We start from the raw sequence: 17,785 nt of genomic DNA on the forward strand, positions 1-17,785 counted from the left end.
TGGAATTGATCCAGTTCAGATCAGCTATGATCTTACTGAATGGCAGGGCAGGCTCGAAGGGCTAGATGGCCTACTCCTGCTCCTATTTCTTATGTTCTTATTCCCAACATCAACACTGTAATTTGGGCGTCTATATATGACATCCACTAATGTTTTTTGCCCCTTGGCATTTCTCAACTCTACTCATACAGACTCCATGTTGTCAGAGCTTATATCCTTTCTCACTGTTGTGTTAATTTCCTCTTTAACCTGCAGTGCCATTGCACCACTCTTTCCTTAATGCCTATCCTTCCTAAACATTGAACACCCTGGGACAATGTCACCCTACAGCCATGTCTCTGTAGTGCCAATTATATCATACCCATTTACATCTACCTATGCAATTAGTTCATCCACTTTATTGCAGATGCTCCGCGCATTAAGGCTCAGAACCTTTAAGCTTTTTTTTAATATTGTTTGCCCTGCTCCCAATATTTTTCTCTATAACTTTGTTTGAACTTAGTCAGAGAAACCAAAGACAATCACTTTTCTTATCCTCTTTTCAACCTTTTGTTTTTGTCTTTACTCCCTCCTTCTGATTCATTGCAAAGGTCCCCATCCCCTGGCATATTAGTTTAAACTCTCCCCAACCACTCTAGCAAACAGTTCCCCTAGGATATCAGTCCCAGGCAATAACAATTGCAAAAAAACTTCATTAGCTGCAAAGTGATTTTGGAGGCCCTGAGCCTATGAATGGCTTTATATAAATCCAAGTTCTTTAAAATTATTCCCTGAAGCCCATTACATTCAAAGTGTAACAACTGTAATTAGTTTAATAAAAGCAAAATACTGTGGATGCTGGAAATCTGGAACAAAACAGAAAATGCTGATAAACGTCAGCAAATCTGACAGCATCTGTGGCGAGAGAAATCGAATTCTTGTTAAGAGCCAGTATGATTTCTTCAGAGCCTTGTGCCTTCAATAATTTAAATCACTTGTTGATTCTTATCTTTCGCCAATCAAACAGGAGGATGTTCATCCGCTAGCCTCTCAACGTCCAGACACAGATAGCTCATACCACCTAGGTAGCCCTAAAACACAGAATAGCAAATTAGGGGGTCCAGGACAATCTGGGGATGGGTGGGAATAGAGAGGGAGAGCGCAACAGAAAATATTACAATTCCCATCGTGGCACTAGCATATATTACGCGCAGAGACGCCACTGCAAAGCAGTGTAGTTTGGGATTTGTAGTTTTTCTCACTCCGTTCTTGTATGATTCAGATGGAGAAGAACTACGTTAGCCGAGAGTCTTGGCGGCGCTCGCGTCATCAGTGAAGTGCACTATGGGACATGTAGTCTCTCTCCTCCATCCCACCCATGAAGTCAGCGGGAATGCAGGCGGAGAGAAACTACAACGCCCTCAAGGGCGGGGGACGACCATGATGGAGGGCGGTGCATGCGCAGTGTGAGGTTTGCTGGTGCGGCGAATGTGTGGAGACATAGGCAAAGCTGGAGTTTGAAAGCAACGGGTGTAGTTGGAGGGAGCGAGAAGGTGCGTGGGTGAGCAGAATAAGGCAATGTCGCTTCAGGTGGTCACAGCAAAGATGGCCGAGGTGGAGCTGAAGGAGGCGGTGGTGGCCTTGGATAAGGTGAACGCTGAGGGCAACATCGTTCAGACAAAAGACGGGGAGCCCACGGCGACAAGCTCGGCGGAAGAAATCAAACGGCACCAGCAGCCGCTACTCAACGCCACTCCAAAGGACTCCAAGTCGGCGATGAAAAGCATAGAGGCCGCACAGAATGGGGACACTTTCAACGCGGACGGCACCGTCATGGAAGCACCACGGACCGTGAAGAAGGTGAGAAGAACGGAGTGTGTTCGGCAAAACCCTCCCTAAACCACCTACCTCACTCACTCTCCTGTGATTTACCGGCTTCGCTATTACAGTGATCGGAAGCGGGTGGGAGAGGGTGTGACGAATATGTTTTGCTGGGGATGCGGGGACTGACTGTTGTCGGTAAGGCTCTTGCCTCCTTGGCGGAAGATTAACCGCTGGCGCTGCTTGAATTGGTTGAGTGCTCGGGCCCGCGCGCCAAAGGGGGCGGGGTTTAGTAGGGCCTGCCACGTATCCATCCGCCTCCCCCTTCCTCTCCATCCACCAGAATGCTGTGGAGATGCCGGTGTTGGACTGGGTGGGCACTGTAAGAAGTCTCAGCACACCAGGTTACAGTCCAACAGGTTTATTCTGGAATCACGCTGCTCCGTGAGACTACTTACTGTGTCCACCAGAATGATACAATACAGGGGAAAGCTATTCTGCCCATCATACCCTAAAATCCCTACAATGCAGCAGGACAGCATTGGGTCTGCACTGTAGGAGGAAGCTATTCTGTCCACCGTACCATTGGGCGGCAGGGTAGCACAGTGGTTAGCACTGCTGCTTCACAGCTCCAGAGACCTGGGTTCGATTCACAGCTCCAGAGACCTGGGTTCGATTCACAGCAAAAAGTCTGACAACACCAGGTTTTAGTCCAACCGATTTATTTGATAATAGACTCTCAAGCTTTCGGGGTTAGTCCCTTCGTCGGGTGAATTAAGGGACTAGCCCTGAAAGCTTGTGAGTCTATTATCAAATAAATCGGTTGGACTGAAACTGGTGTTGTCAGACTTTTTACTGTGTTTACGCCAGTCCAACGCCGGCATACCCACATCATGACTACTTTCGATTCACAGCTCCAGAGACCTGGGTTCGATTCACAGCTCTGGTTGCTGTCTGCGAGGAGTTTGCATGTTCTCCTTGTGTCTGTGTGGGTTTCTTCTGGGTGCTCTGGTTTCCTCCCACAGTCCAAAGATGTGTGGGTTTGGTTAATTGGCCATGCTAAAATTGCCCCTTAGTGCCCTGGGATGGGTAGGTTAGAGGGATTAGTGGGTAAAATGTGTGCGGATATGGGGCCTGGGTGGGATTATGGTCAGTGCAGACTCAATGGGCCGAAGGGCCTCTTTCTGCACTGTAGGACTGTAGGGTTCTATGATTTTTAAGAATCCATACAATACAGAAGACAGCCATTCGGCCCATGGAATCTGCACTCTTTAAAAGAGCATCTTCCCCAGGCCCATTTCCCTCTCCCATAACCCTGTGCATTTAGAACATAGAACAATACAGCACAGTGCAGGCCCTTTGGCCCTCAGTGTTGTGCCGAGCTATGTCTAAACCCAAGATCAAGCTATCCCACTCCCTATACCCATTTACCATGCCAATCCACCTAACCTGCACACCAGCACCCAGAGGAAACCCACATAGTCATGGATTGGTAGCACAATGGTTAGCACTGCTGCCTCACAGTGCCAGGGACCCAGGTTCAACTCCAGCTTTGGGTGACAGTCTGTGCAGAGTTTGCATGTTCCCTATTTGTCTGCATGGGTTTCCTCCAGGTGTTCTGGTTTCTTCCCACAGTCCAAAGATGTGTGGGTTAGGTTGATTAACTATGTTACATTGTTTCTTAGTGTGAGGCAGATTAGCAGGGTAAATACATGGGGTTACAGGATAGGGCCTGAGTGGTGATGTCAGGATGATTCACCTGTCGAAGAGGGTAACCTCGAAAGCTAGTGAGTTTACTATCAAATAAATCGGTTGGACTTAAACCTGGTGTTGTCAGTGCAGGTTCAATGGGCCAAGTAGCCTCCTTCTGCACTGTAGATTCTACTCTGATTCCACAGTCACCCAAGGCAGCAGTGCTAATCATTGCATCATACCTACTTTAAAGGCTTTTATTTAGTCCTTTCCTCTGCAAAAAGTAAATGCACTTTTGGCCTTCCTGTTTTGAGAGTTTATTGCTGAATCTTCTCATTCTTGGTTGACAATTGAAGACCCCTAACATTTCTAGCTGCCCCACACGTGAGGATGGGATTCCCTTGAGTCTGGCTTGCTTGTTTGGAGAAGTGCCTTTGTACAATATGGCCATTGGCTTGCCATAGTCATGTGAGCTGTATCATCCTTGGTGTACGAAGGCCAGAGAGCAGAAGCAATTTCACCTTCTATATGGAACACGCTTCATTTTCAACCAATTCAGTGATACCACTGAACTCTGGCCTTACTGGCTAGTTAAGCACCTAAGCCATATTCTGGATAGAGTGGGAATTACTCAGAGTGCATAGATTTCGCAATTGGCAAAAGTACAGGGATTTGGGTAATTAGATTTTCTTTCACGTAGAGTTTCTATAATCTGAATTCCACCATTTGAAAGAATGATGGAAACAGATTTGACTAAAAAGGAATTGCGTGTGTTGATGGATATTAATGCACAGGGCTGAGGGAAAATTGAGGGAATGTGGCAACTGCATAGTTATTTCAAAAGAGCTGATACACACAATGGGTCAAATGACTTCCTATAAATATTCCTTTCAAAGGATGTCAAATTTGCAGTTTTTTTATTATTTTAGCCCTCACTTATGAATGATCAACTATCTATCCAAGGGTGATATTTTAAGCACTTTTGTCCATAGTCTTAATTGGTCACCCTGCATCCATAGCTAATCACAGTTTGATCTTGGAAGTGATTGTGCTGAAAGAGCTGACACTGCATTTGATTTCAAAGCTTGCTTGCTGTCAGATTGCTTTTCTTCAAGGAGCCCTCAGAACTCATTTGAATGCACTAATACATTAGATTCTGTTCTGAATTAAAAATGACTGATTTCTTAGTATTCTGAAAGTCCCAGCGTGAGAATGAGCCAATGGTGGCAGTTGGTCAAAGATGTGGGATGGCAAAAGTAACATTGCTGAGTTGAAATGCGGTTTACCTTCATTTCCATTGTGCTGATGTGTGTTATGAGAGTTTTGCAGTGGAGCATGGAGGGCAAGCTATGTGACTGAGTGAAGCAGATGTAAAAAGTGTGCTTCAAAAATTCCTTGGACAGCAGCATTTGTACTTTTTTTTTGTTGGACATATCAATCAGTTACAAATTGCTTATCAGGATTTTCTTCCATTGAAAGTAATCTGGATGAAAATGTCATTTTATTACTTCACTGCATTGGCATGAATTTTTGGAATAAGAGAAAGCATGAATGCTAAATATGCAGTCGTAACACAGGTACTAAAGGTATATTATTGTATAAGTTCAGAATGTCCCAGTTTACTTCTCTATCTGCTGAATGATGTTTTGTGTGAAAGGCCAATGTTAGGTGTAATGTGAAAAATGCCTGGTGATAATAACTGGAATAAGCACTTTCTCCATTGCCTTTGGGATTATGATTTTTCACAAAGTATCACCAATTCTGAATTGAAATGAATCTCAGGAACATTTCTTCTTTCTGAACAGCAATGACATTTTCAAAGCCTTCTCTAAATTTATGCTTTTAGTTGCTTAGCTAATCATTAATACCTACAGTTGATTTTGCTTAAGATGGTTGCCTTTCGAATTTTGAAGATGGGATTGAGTTGCACAGTGCTTAAGCTTTTATAGGCATGAAAATAAGTTTTAATATGTCATAACAAGAATCTCAAACATTGACCAGTGTGTTGATGTGTGCAAGACCAAAGGCATGCAAAATATCAGGGCATGAACAGGGGGATTGTGTCTGACTATCTTGGAGACATGCTGGAGAAAAGGTGTGGCTGTCTGGTGGTCGTTTCAGAAGAATACCAAGACTACAATTAAAGTTGAACTTGTTTAAAAACGTCACATGGGCCAACTGATGAAAGAATGTCTGATCTGACATTTTAAGCAAACTTTTTTGCTGACATGCTAAAGGTGGTCAGGAATTGTTTGCTGAAATAGGTTTTTTAGCTATGTGAAAAGCTTTCTTTGTGGGCAAGATAGCACTTGCTCACTGATGCATTTTGTAATTGGATCAGGATGCCTGCGGCTGAGCTGTTCTGCTTAAATCAATAGCTCATTCAGAATATTCAGTCTGGGAGTTGTGCTTATAAAAAAAAAAGTTTTGGTACACTGGTTTGGTTAGCTTGACACTAAATTATAGAAATGATGTACAGAAGCAGGGAAATCTTTCTAAAACTAGTGTTAATGAGACCACACCTAATTGCTACATAAGTTTTGATCTCCTTATTTAAGAGGAATTAACTTGCATTGGAGGCAGTTCAGAGAGGGTTTAATTGACTGTAGGAGAAATTGAATAGACGTAGAGAAAAAGTTGAGTGGATTTGGCCTGGAGTCTAGAAAAATGAGAGGTGATCATATTGAGACACATAAGATTCTGAGGGGGCTTTATAGGGTAGGTGCTGAAAGAAGTTTGCCCTCATGGGGCAAATCTTGAATTAGAGGGTAGTTTCTGCTAAGAGGTCACCCATTTAACATGGAGTTGAGGAATTCCTTCTGAGTTGTGAATCTTTGGAAGTCTCTGCTCCAGAAATCTGTGGGGCTGAGGCATTGAATATATTCAAGACTGATTTTTGAACAGCAGGGGAGTTGATGGTTAAGGGGAACAGGCAGAAAGGTGGAGTTGAGGTCAATGTTATATCAACCATGAAACTGAAGGCAGAACATGCTCGAGAGGCCATAGTATCTACCCCGCTTATTTCTTAAATTCTGCCTAATAACATAAGAATGTAAGTACTACTTTTGCAATCTTAGCCATGTGCTGCTCTGACTTTAATACATCGTGATATTACAGCGTAGGTGGTGACCTTCCTGTTCTGCCTGTGGGGAAACTCTTATTCAGTAGCAGGCAAATTTTTTTGTGGTCTAGGCAGGACACATCATTCAGAACATTGTGCTGCAATAGATATAGAGCTCTCTGTAGAATTTTACAATTCAGGGACTGTAACATTACTTTCTTATGCTGTCCTCTCAGTTAAACAGGATTCTGTTGTGTACTTCCTCAAACTGTATCAAATACCTTCAGTTCAATATGATATGCTGTTACTTCTATTGCCTTCATTTGGTGACATGTATTTACATAGGATCGTTGAAAAGTGTTATAAGACTTGTGCTCGCTTCTGTTTTTGACGTGCAGTAAATCTCTACTGTTTGTCATACACTGGCAACATTTTATTTACCTAGTGTTTTAAATATTCATTAAATCTGGTAATAGCATTGATATGGGTCATTGCTTGTATTCTCATAGCTAATTTATAATTCATATGTATTCATAATTTAATATCCTGATAACATTTTGTCAAACAAGCTTGTTTTGCTTTTATTACACTTAAAAACAGTAATCAGTGAATGTTTTTATCCTCTAGCTAGTATAAAATAGTTATCAACATGAGTGGGAAGCACTCCAGGGTTACACACTGCCTTGCTCTTTGAAAGCAGAAACTTCAATGTCTTATTTAAGAAATCCAGAGAGTGACACACATTTAGGTTTTACCTCCCTGTATTAGACCTTCAGTCAATATCTGCACCTGCACAAGAGGTTGAACTGTTAACAGATCTTTGATGTTTCTCTCAAACTGCTGCATGATACCTAAGAGGATAGTGTAGTCATTCTTCTCCCCTGTTCTGGGATTACTGGAGGAGAAAAGCAGCATAGTTTAAATCAGAAATTCAATGTTTAAAATAATGTTTTGGGTACATTTGCTTCTCTTATGTCCAATCAAGTTGTTTTAAAACATTTTCAAATTGCCATTCTGTTCCTAAGGAACTGGTATGTAATCAAGCAGGAGAGAAGAGTTTAATCACCTGCCAAACATATGTCAGACATGATGCTCAATAACCAAATGCCTTTTCAACAGGCACATTGACAGTCTTCTTGAAATTGGCCTAAAAATAATTCATACTGTTTTTATGGACTGCAGAACAGTGATCAAATCACTTTTTAATTTGCTCAGCTCTGCTGGTGATTTTACCTGTACATACTTTACATTTTTTGTAGATTTGTTGCAAATGAGAAAGCTTTGGTTCTCACTGGAGTCATTATATTGCAAATTAGCACAATGTATTATTTTTATTGGGAGACCTGGATGCTGAGTTGTTGGATGCAGTAGCTAAGAGCAAATGGTTTATTTTCATAGAGACCTTTTCTTAGGGCTGGGAAAGGGAATGAAAAGAGACTGAATAGAAGCAGGAAACGCAACTGAACTGAATTATTAAAACTACTCCAATCAGCTTGGTCTGATCCTAACTTTCCTTCAACATGGGAAGTGATCAGGAAGGACACCCTTGTAGATTTTTCCTTGTAAGCCCAGTTATGATGCCATGTTTGACCTCAGCTGATATCAACCAACTCAACTTAGCCCAAAGGTTGGATCTCCCATAGAGCTCAGTTATATGTAACTTTGCTGAGCCACTAGGGAATTTCCAGAGAATTTGTTTTCGACCAGAATGGGAATGTGATGCTGTCATTTCAGATCATTCTGCTTTATTGAACTTGAGATGTTCAATGAAAACATTGTACAACCAATTACTTTCAACTGCAATGAAATAATACACTGTACCATAACACCATAAGTTCCTTCTGGATTTATTGCTGATTCAGTTCAATCGGGCGATTTGGGTGACTGATAATTGGCAACGCACAATTACAAATGTTTTAGAAACTTGTTCAGTCAAGTGTTTTGTGTTTAGCACAAACTAAATTAAATGACATGAAGATAGAACATTATGTTGGTTGTCCAGCTTTTTAGATGGAGCAGCCTTTGTCTTGTTCTGCTCCTGTCTATTAGTTGTAGCCAATGTATCACCTGCAAAAGTTCATCTCCCTGCTCTTGCATCATTACTTCTGAAGTCCACCTTGGATCTATACTTGGCTTCTTTTTGGTTCTCAATATAGCTCTAAGCCTGGGCAACATCATCCAAAAATCATGTAGGGTTCCATAGGTTGCATGACAACATCCCCTTCTCTTTCCATTGCCTTTGATTTGTCTTGCTGCGTGTCTGACATTCAGCCATCTATGAACAGAAATTGTTTTCAACTAAATATTTGGAAGATGGGAGCCATAGTCTTTGGTCTCCGTCATGAACTCTGTTCCCAAGCCACCAACTTTATCTTTCCTGGCCACTGTCTGAGCCTGAACCAGAATATTGGCGTGTTTGCTGTTCTATTTGTTCCTGAGTTGAGCTTCCAATCCCATATCCTCTCCATTACCACGATCACCTACTCCCAACTTGGTAATAGTGTTCTCTGACCAATTCAACTCGATGTCTAAATCCTCATCCAATATCAATTTATGTAGCATCTTTAATATAGTGCAATGTCTCAAAGTATTTCACAAGAGTGTTTTCAAACAAAATTTGAGTTGGATAGCGTGGCACAGTGGTTAGCACTGCAGCCGGGGACCCTGGTTTGATTCTGGCCTTGGGTGACTGTGGAGTTTGCACACTCTTTCTGTGTCTGCATGGGTTTCCTCTGGGTGCCCTGGTTTCCTCCTACAGTAGGTTAGGTGGATTAGCCATGGTAAATGTATAGGGTTACAGGTTCAGGGTGGAAGGGAGCGCCTGGGTGGGATGTCTTCAGAGTGCGCGCTGACTCGATGGGCTGGATGGCCTCTCTGCACTGTAGGGATTCTATGGTTCTACATAGAAGGCAGATAACTAAATGCTTGTTTAAGGATGCAGGTTTTGAGCGTCTCTTAAACAGGTGGGGAGGTTTAGGGAGGGAATTCTAGAGCTTAGGACCATGTCTTTGTGGCCTTTACATTCAACTACCCCATTGTCCTTCATGACCAGAAAGCAAGGTGTGATTCTGTTAAAGCTTTGTTTAGTAAGCAGGTGAAATGTTTGCTTGGGGCTTTGTAATCCTTCTGGGGATGAGGGAAACAGGAGGAAAGCTTTTGGTGCGTTTCACTCCCAATATATGTTATAACTGTAAATATCAATAACATTCATGCAATAAAGTCTTGAAATAGTTGTTCCTTCCTTTTGTATAGAAAAGATATGACAAGAGGAACTAATTTACAAAATAAGGATTCAAAAGTGCTTTGGCTAGTTTAAAAAAAATGTGTTGATAATACTTGCCCACACCAAGAACGTGCATTGTTGAGATCTCATAGGCTATCATTCAGGACTGCTTCATAACTTATCAATGTGCCTCTTTTAGTTGACCTATTTTTTTTTAAAAAAAACTCTAGATGATCTCAACCAACAGCAACACAGATAATCCAATAAATCCTTGTTAGTGAAACCCAGGCCTAGGTGAGCTAAATTTGGGACAAATGTATATGTGTAGACCCTGAACATAGAGTTATTTATTGTTACCAAATCCACTCCACACTGTAAAGAAACAATTGACATTGTAGAAGTTTCAAAGTTATTATGTAATAAAGATAGAATATGCAGTACTCTAATTGATTAAGTACTCCAAGTAAGACTGACATTGAGCCTGCAGGTATGTGTACAAGCACATGATTTGCACTGTGGCAAATAGGAGTTTCTCTTCATGTCTGATAGAGATATGAAAAAGAAACATCTTCCTAGTCCATAATTTGAGGAAGAAGTAAGAATAAGGGAGCAATAGGATTTTTTTTAAAAAGTAGTAAAAATAATTAAATGGAGATAATTGAAAAGTAATTCATTAATGTTTCTAAGAATTTGGTGTCCAAAAATAAATCTGTAAGTGATCAAGTTAACAATTTTCATTCCTAAACCAGTAATCCAGCAAATAAAAGAAAATTAAACCCTTTCCAAGCTTATACTAATATGCACCAGCATCAGTAGGAGGTTGATCAGACCTTCTCCGCCTCCCATTATGTTAGGGAGGCCCTAGGGCAACAAAAACGAACAAAGGATAGTGAACTGTACCAAGTTGGCTATTGGGATTTAATGCCCTTTAAACAGGAGCATTGTAATTAAGACTGAAATTTTAATGTTGTGATTTTAGAAAGCATCACATGGTCTACTTGTGAAAGCATTTTGAGAAGCATGTCTGCCATTGCTAAATTCTTCACATTTTGAACTGTCATTTATCAAAATTAATACTCTGTTCAATGCAATAGCTAGCCTATGAAAAAGCTCAATACTTTTCTGCAAAAATTATTGACAGTTATCAAATTGGCATTTGCTGAAGCATTCACTTGGTAGAACTTAAGTGTTGCTTAAACAAGAGACATACTGTTGAAACTTTCCATCTTGCACTCATCAGGACAGATTCACAAGAGTACTAAATCTCAAAAAGAACAATTTACACTATACAAGAAAAGGGTGCTAACTGGTTTGTAAGTGGATCAGCAAGGTGAAAAGCTTGGACAGCAAGTCTTTTTACAGCAATTTACTGAAATGATAAAATGCTTTTGCCATTTTATTTTTATACTGCTTGCACCATTATGCTAGAAATTTCAGAGTTATTTTGTATTGCACTGTGTTGTATGATGTGGGTTCATGCCAATGACCCTCTCTCACACTGACTTCCTGTTGTCAGTTGCGAGATCAAGGCATACACCATGGAGTACAGAGCAAGGAGATTAAGCTGAACTTATACAAGACACAAGTTAGAGCTCAGCTGGAATATTGTGTACAGTTCTGAGTGCCACAATATAGGAAGGATGTGAATGCAATGGAGAGTGTACGGAAGAGTTTTACAAGAATGATTCCAGGGATGAGAAATCTCAATTAGGAGAGATTGGAATTGTTCCCCTTGGAGAGAATAAAGACTAAAATGAGATTTGGCAGGTGTTCAAAATCATGAGTGGACTGGACAGAGTAAATAGGGAAAAACTATTCCTGCTCATAAAAAGATCAAAAACGAGAGGGCAGGGATTTAAGTGATTTGCAGAAGCAGCAAATGTGATGTGAGGAAAACCTTTTTCACATGAGTGGTTCAGGTCTAGAATACACTGCCTGGAAGTAAGGTGGATGCAAGTTCAGTCGAGGCAATAAAGAAGGGGGTAATGAATGATTACTTGAATAGAATCAATGTGCAGAGTACGGGGAAAAGGGCAGGGGAGGGCACTAAACCGTAATGTTAGTTCAAAAAGCTAATGCAGACATGATGGGGCAAACAGCCTCTTTCTGTGTTGTAACAAATCTGTGCTGTGGTTGGATGTGATAAATAACTGAAACTCAACCACTGTCATACAACTGGATAAAGGGACCCTAGCATTACAATCTGCATATATGTGGCACCAAGTAGAGGAAACCTTAAAAATGGCAGGGAGAGACAGAGATGGAATCCATGGTCATTCAACCCTTGCTACTTAGTTTAAAAGAAAATTTATAGCACTCAAAACTTGCCTAATCTGTAGTGCTTTAGTTTCTGCAATCTATGCAATTATTCAATTCTTAATGTCATCTCTTTACATCATCTGTATTCAGTAAAAAGGCCTGTAGCTATTTTTGGGGAGAGGTGGAGAGTGGGGTATTGTTTTCTAAGCTACTTGGCCAATGGCAAGTCTCCTTATCCAAGTGATTACTACAGTTTTAGATACTGAAACTTAGATACAGAAGCTTTCTCAAATCTGAGCTCATAAAAAAATTGGTACTCATCAAAAGATCTGTATTAGAATACTGCATGTTAACAACTGCTGCAATCTACATTCATGCTCCACTGATGGTTAGCTGATTAAGGTGAGTTGCTAAGGCATCCAGACCAGGGATGTTTCAGATATCTGCTGATTTAGGACAGCAGTAACATGCCACAATTAGCCTCTGTGGCTATCAGTTACAACCAAGGCTGTAATCATGAGTTCTACAGCTGAATATCCTGGATGGGGCCCAAACTCAACATCAGTGATCAGGTTGTTGCTGAGTCAGTGCCGCTTGATAGCACTGTCGACAATACTGCCATCATTTTGCTGGTGATTGAGAGTAGAATAGGGGGCAGTAATTGGACAGGTGAGATTTGTCCTGCTTTTTGTGAATAAACTGGAGTAATTTTCCATTGTCAGATGGATATCAGTGTTGCAATTGTGTCCAAACTCTACTTATGTAGTCCAGTATCAAGTTTTGTTGATAACACTCCTGTGAAATGCCTGAAAATGTTTACTGCATTAAAAGATGTTGTACAAATGCTAAGGGAGCAGTGACTTCTGAAACTCAAGATTGTTGAAGTGATTTTTCCAGAGTGATCAAATATACTGACTCACGATGTGAAAACTTCCTTCCATCTTCCCTTTAGCTGCTAGATTCAGCAACACGCTTGTTGAATATTTCAGAAGGCAGCACCTCCCTGTTCTTCCATGATTGGGATAAGGATTGGTGGTTCTTGATGGGAACACTGCATTTAAATGAAACACTTCACTATCATCCTATTCACTGCATCACTACTGTTTCAGAGTTTTCTTCCTCTTCCTGTGCTATTTATTAGCATGTCTGCATTGTAATAATCAGACACCATCTGACGTGCAATACCACTGCAACTGGCGTCTGCAGTAACCGCAGGTACACCCAAGGCTGTGTGAAGGTGGGTATCACAGGTATTATTCCATTTACTGTAGTTCCTTTTGTATAATTTGGCTGTTGAATTACTTTTCAATTATCTCCATTTAATTATTTTTACTACTTTTTTAAAAAAATCCTATTGCTCCCTTATTCTTACTACTTCCTCAAATTATGGACTAGGAAGATGTTTCTTTTTCATATCTCTATCAGACATGAAGAGAAACTCCTATTTGCCACAGTGCAAATCATGTGCTTGTACACATACCTGCAGGCTCAATGTCAGTCTTACTTGGAGTACTTAATCAATTAGAGTACTGCATATTCTATCTTTATTACATAATAACTTTGAAACTTCTACAATGTCAACTGTTTCTTTACAGTGTGGAGTGGATTTGGTAACAATAAATAACTCTATGTTCAGGGTCTACACATATACATTTGTCCCAAATTTAGCTCACCTAGGCCTGGGTTTCACTACATTGGCAATATTGTTGACAAATACAATTAACCAATTGGAAGTGGCATTGCTAACATCCAAGGTATGTTAGCAGTGTCATCCAAGGTACAGGGATTTGTTGCTGAACTCTAGTGTTTGCACGTCCATAAGAAGCTGAACAATTTGATGCCTGTTTATTATGTTTTTAAAAATTGATCTGTGTCAATTGGGATTTTTGTTCTTGTAATGAATTCTCATGGGTTATAATGAAGCAGTCTGCCAAAACAGTGGTTCCTCAAATTTTTTGGTTGAAGGATTCCTTTTCAAATGGGTTAGTAATCAATCAAATTATAATATTATAACCTTGCAGATGTACATTTCTAAATATAACATTCATTTACATCTTTTGTTTTAGTTCATACACAGGATACAGGCATCACTATTGCATTTGACAAGGTTGTGACAAGCTGCTACCTTGAACCACCACAATGTCAGTATTCTCACAGTGCTGTTAGAAAGGGACTTTCAGGATCTTAACCCAGCAACAATGAGGCAGCAGTGACATAGTTCCAAATCAGGATGGTTTGTGGTTTGGAGGGCAACTTGCAGGCTGTAGTGTTCCCATGCATCTGCTGCCCTTGTCCTTCTAAGTCATAAAAAGTTGCAGCGTTTGGTATTGCTGTTGAAGGAGACATGGCATGTTGCTGCAGTGCGTCTTCTAGATGATGCACGCTGCTGTCACTGGGTGGCAATGTTGGAGGGAGTGATTGATAGGTGTTTCAATCGAGAGAGGTGCTTTGTCCTGGATGATGTTGAGCTTCTTGAGTGATGCTGGACTCTGCTTCTCCAGGGAGTCAGAGCACAATACACCACATTCCTGATTTGTGCTTTGTAGATGGTGGATAGGCTTTGGAGAATCAGGAAATGAGTTACTCTGATCCTCTTGTAGCCACAGTCTTTATATGGCTGGTCCAGTTGAGCTTTTGGTTGATGCTAATCCTAGGATGTTGATAGTGGGGATTCAACAATGGCAACGCCATTGAATTTCAAGGTGCGATTGTCAGATTCTCTTTTGTTGGAGGTGGTCATTGCCTGAAATATGTGTAGTGCATATGTTTTGCCACTGATCAGCTAAAGCTTGAATGTTATCCAGATTTTATGCATGTGAACAAAGACTGCTTCTATTTGAGGAGTTATGAATGGCACTAAACTCTGTGCAATCATCAGTGAACATCCCTACTTTTGGTCTTCCTTCTGAAAATTAGTTGGACCAAGACACTATCCTGAGGAATGTTGCAACAGCGTACTGGGCTCCAATAACAGTAACCATCTCCCTTTATGTAAGGTATGACTTCAACTAATGGCAGATTTTTTTCCTGATTCCCATTGGACCCACAATCAGTCAATTGATGTCAACCACTTTTACCTCCACATCAGGAAATTAGCCATATTTGACCTGATGCCATGAAACTTCAAGGGATCCAGAGTCAGTGTTGAGGACTGCCAGGGCCTATTGTATACCACTGGTGGGTTGGCCCTACCAATGGGCAGGATGTATCTAGGGATATTTGGCTGGAAAGTATTTGGGGAGTTGGATAATATTAGGTTACTGCTTGACTAGTTTGGGCGGCGGGGGGGAGTGCTAAATGAAACAGGAAGGATCTATTATGGATAATTCTAGGAGATTACAAAAATGCAGAAGTCATAGAAAAATTAGGAGGTTGTACAGTATCAGGCACTGAATTTTGTTGTAGTCTCCATTTTGAGTAGTGTACAGTGCTACTGACCTAATTATAGAAACACATTTTCATTCAGCTGATAACAAGGCTGGCAACCAAGTTTGCTCTAAAATTAAATATCTACATCATTTATTATCATTAGAAAATATGGTTATTTCTGAAAGAAGTTAGTCTAAGGTGCCTGAACTGACATTTTAAGAATTATCTGAAATTAATCCAGAAAAATTGTACATTATGCAAGGGGATCAAATATCATGACACAAGTTAAAAGTTAGGAGTACTAAGAAAAATCGTGCAGAACATTTTTATGCTAAGGTGTGGAAGATGTATGGAATAAACTACAAGTGAATACTGTCAGTATAAATGGAGTCATGTGGGGAATGTTGACCTTAGTTCTCTGTCTGTCATCCTGGTTGAAATCCATTGACTGGGTATTAATTGAACCCAGAACTTCTGGTCTGCATACTACAGCACTGTCACATCTATTTTCATTTTATGTTGGTTTGAGGATAATTTGTGGAAGGATCGAAGTATTTAGAACTTTTTTGCATGCTTGTAGAACAGTCTACAGCTAATGTCTAAAGGCTTTATTTTCCTTTAAAAATTGCTAGTATGACAATATATAGCTATGACAGCTGTAAGGAAATGCTTACTGAAATCCTATTCGCACAGCAAAACATTCAGAGCAGTTTTAAAGGATGAATGTGATGGGGAAACTGGGACGGAGGAGGTTCGCTCCCAGGTAGGGGAGGACCGCAGGCAGTATGGGAGGGAGGTTAGACAGGCGGTGGAGATGGGAAATGCCCAGACTGAGGGGCTGAAGTGTATATATTTTAATGCAAGGAGTATAGTGAATAAGGTAGATGAGCTTAGGGCGTGGATAGCTGTTTGGGATTGTGATGTGGTGGCCATTACGGAGACTTGGATGTCTCAGGGACAGGACTGGGCACTTCAGGTGCCAGGCTTCAGGTGCTTCAGGAAGGACAGGGAGGGTGGCAGAAGGGGTGGTGGAGTGGCACTGTTGATCAGGGATAGTGTCATGGCTACAGAGAAAGAGGATGTCGTGGAGGGATTGTCTACAGAATCTCTGTGGGTGGAAGTTAGGAACAGCAAAGGGTCAAAAACTTTGCTGGGTGTATTCTATAGGCCGCCCAATAGTGACAGGGAAGTTGAAGTGCAAATAGGGAAACAGATTCTGGAGAGATGTTTTAATAACAGAGTTGTCGTGATGGGAGACTTCAATTTCCCAAACATCGACTGGAATATCCCTAGGGTAAGGGGTATAGATGGGGAGGAGTTTGTTAGGTGTGTTCAGGAAGGTTTCCTGACGCAGTATGTGGACAAGCCTACGAGGGGCGAGGCTGTACTTGACCTGGTACTGGCGAATGAACCAGGGCAGGTGATGGATCTTTCGGTAGGTGAGCATCTTGGAAATGGTGACCATAATTCTATCTCCTTCACAATTGCGTTGGAACGAGATAGGATCAGGCAGGCTAGGAAGGTGTTTGTCTGGGGTAAGGGGAGATACGAAGAAGTCAGGAAGTTACTTGGACAAATAAACTGGAAGGAGGCGTTCTTAGGGAAAAGTACCGAAGGAAGGTGGCAAATATTCAAGGAATGTGTGTCTGGAGCTCTGAATGACAACGTTCCGATGAGACGAGGGGGTTTTGGTGGGTCGAGGGAACCGTGGTGCACAAAGGAAGTGTTGAACCTAGTCAGGAAGAAAAGGAAGGTGTACAAGAGGTTCAGGGAATTAGGAGATGTTAAAGATCTTGAGGAGTATAAGGACTGTAGGAGGGAACTTAAAAGGGAAATTAGGAGAGCCAGAAGGGGTCATGAGAAGACCTTGGCGGGTAAGATTAAGGAGAATCCCAAGGCCTTCTATAAATATGTGAAAGGTAAAAGGATAAGAAGAGAAGGGATAGGACCTATAAAAGGTGAGGGGGGAAAGGTTTGTGTGGAACCAGAAGAAATGGCGGAGGTGCTTAACGAGTACTTCGCCTCAGTATTCACAGTGGAAGCCGATCTGGGAGATTTTGTTATGGATTTGCAGCAGAAGGAAAGGATTGAGTACGTGAACATTAAGGAGGAGGATGTGTTGGAACTTTTGAATTCTATCAAGGTAGATAAGTCGCCGGGACCAGATGGGATGTACCCCAGGATACTGTGGGAGGCGAGGGGAGAGATTGCAGAGCCCCTGGCGATGATCTTTGCGTCGTCAATGGAGACGGGAGAGGTTCCAGAGGATTGGAGGATTGCGGATGTAGTTCCTATTTTCAAGAAAGGGAACAGAGATAGCCCGGGAAATTACCGACCGGTGAGTCTGACCTCAGTGGTTGGTAAGCTGATGGAGAGGCTTC

The 17,785-nt window shown here is 41.4% G+C and overlaps 1 protein-coding gene across 7 annotated transcripts in view; it reads left to right on the forward strand.

Moving 5' to 3' along the window:
* The first annotated feature begins 1,427 nt into the window (after positions 1–1,427).
* Positions 1,428–17,785, forward strand: part of LOC145355469 (putative adenosylhomocysteinase 3) — a 95,158-nt gene continuing 78,800 nt past the window's right edge. For 6 of the 7 annotated variants that reach the window (XM_080207610.1, XM_080207614.1, XM_080207611.1 and 3 more), the window contains exon 1: positions 1,428–1,839. In XM_080207610.1, the coding sequence (XP_080063736.1) occupies positions 1,558–1,839 (282 nt within the window). In that variant the 5' untranslated portion in view covers positions 1,428–1,557. The remainder of the gene's footprint in view (positions 1,840–17,785) is intronic. The other variant, XM_080207615.1, reaches the window with a different exon arrangement.

The sequence above is a fragment of the Carcharhinus amblyrhynchos genome, chromosome 19 (assembly GCF_965287045.1).
Source record: "Carcharhinus amblyrhynchos chromosome 19, sCarAmb.v2.hapA, whole genome shotgun sequence".
NCBI classification, from domain to species: domain Eukaryota; kingdom Metazoa; phylum Chordata; class Chondrichthyes; order Carcharhiniformes; family Carcharhinidae; genus Carcharhinus; species Carcharhinus amblyrhynchos.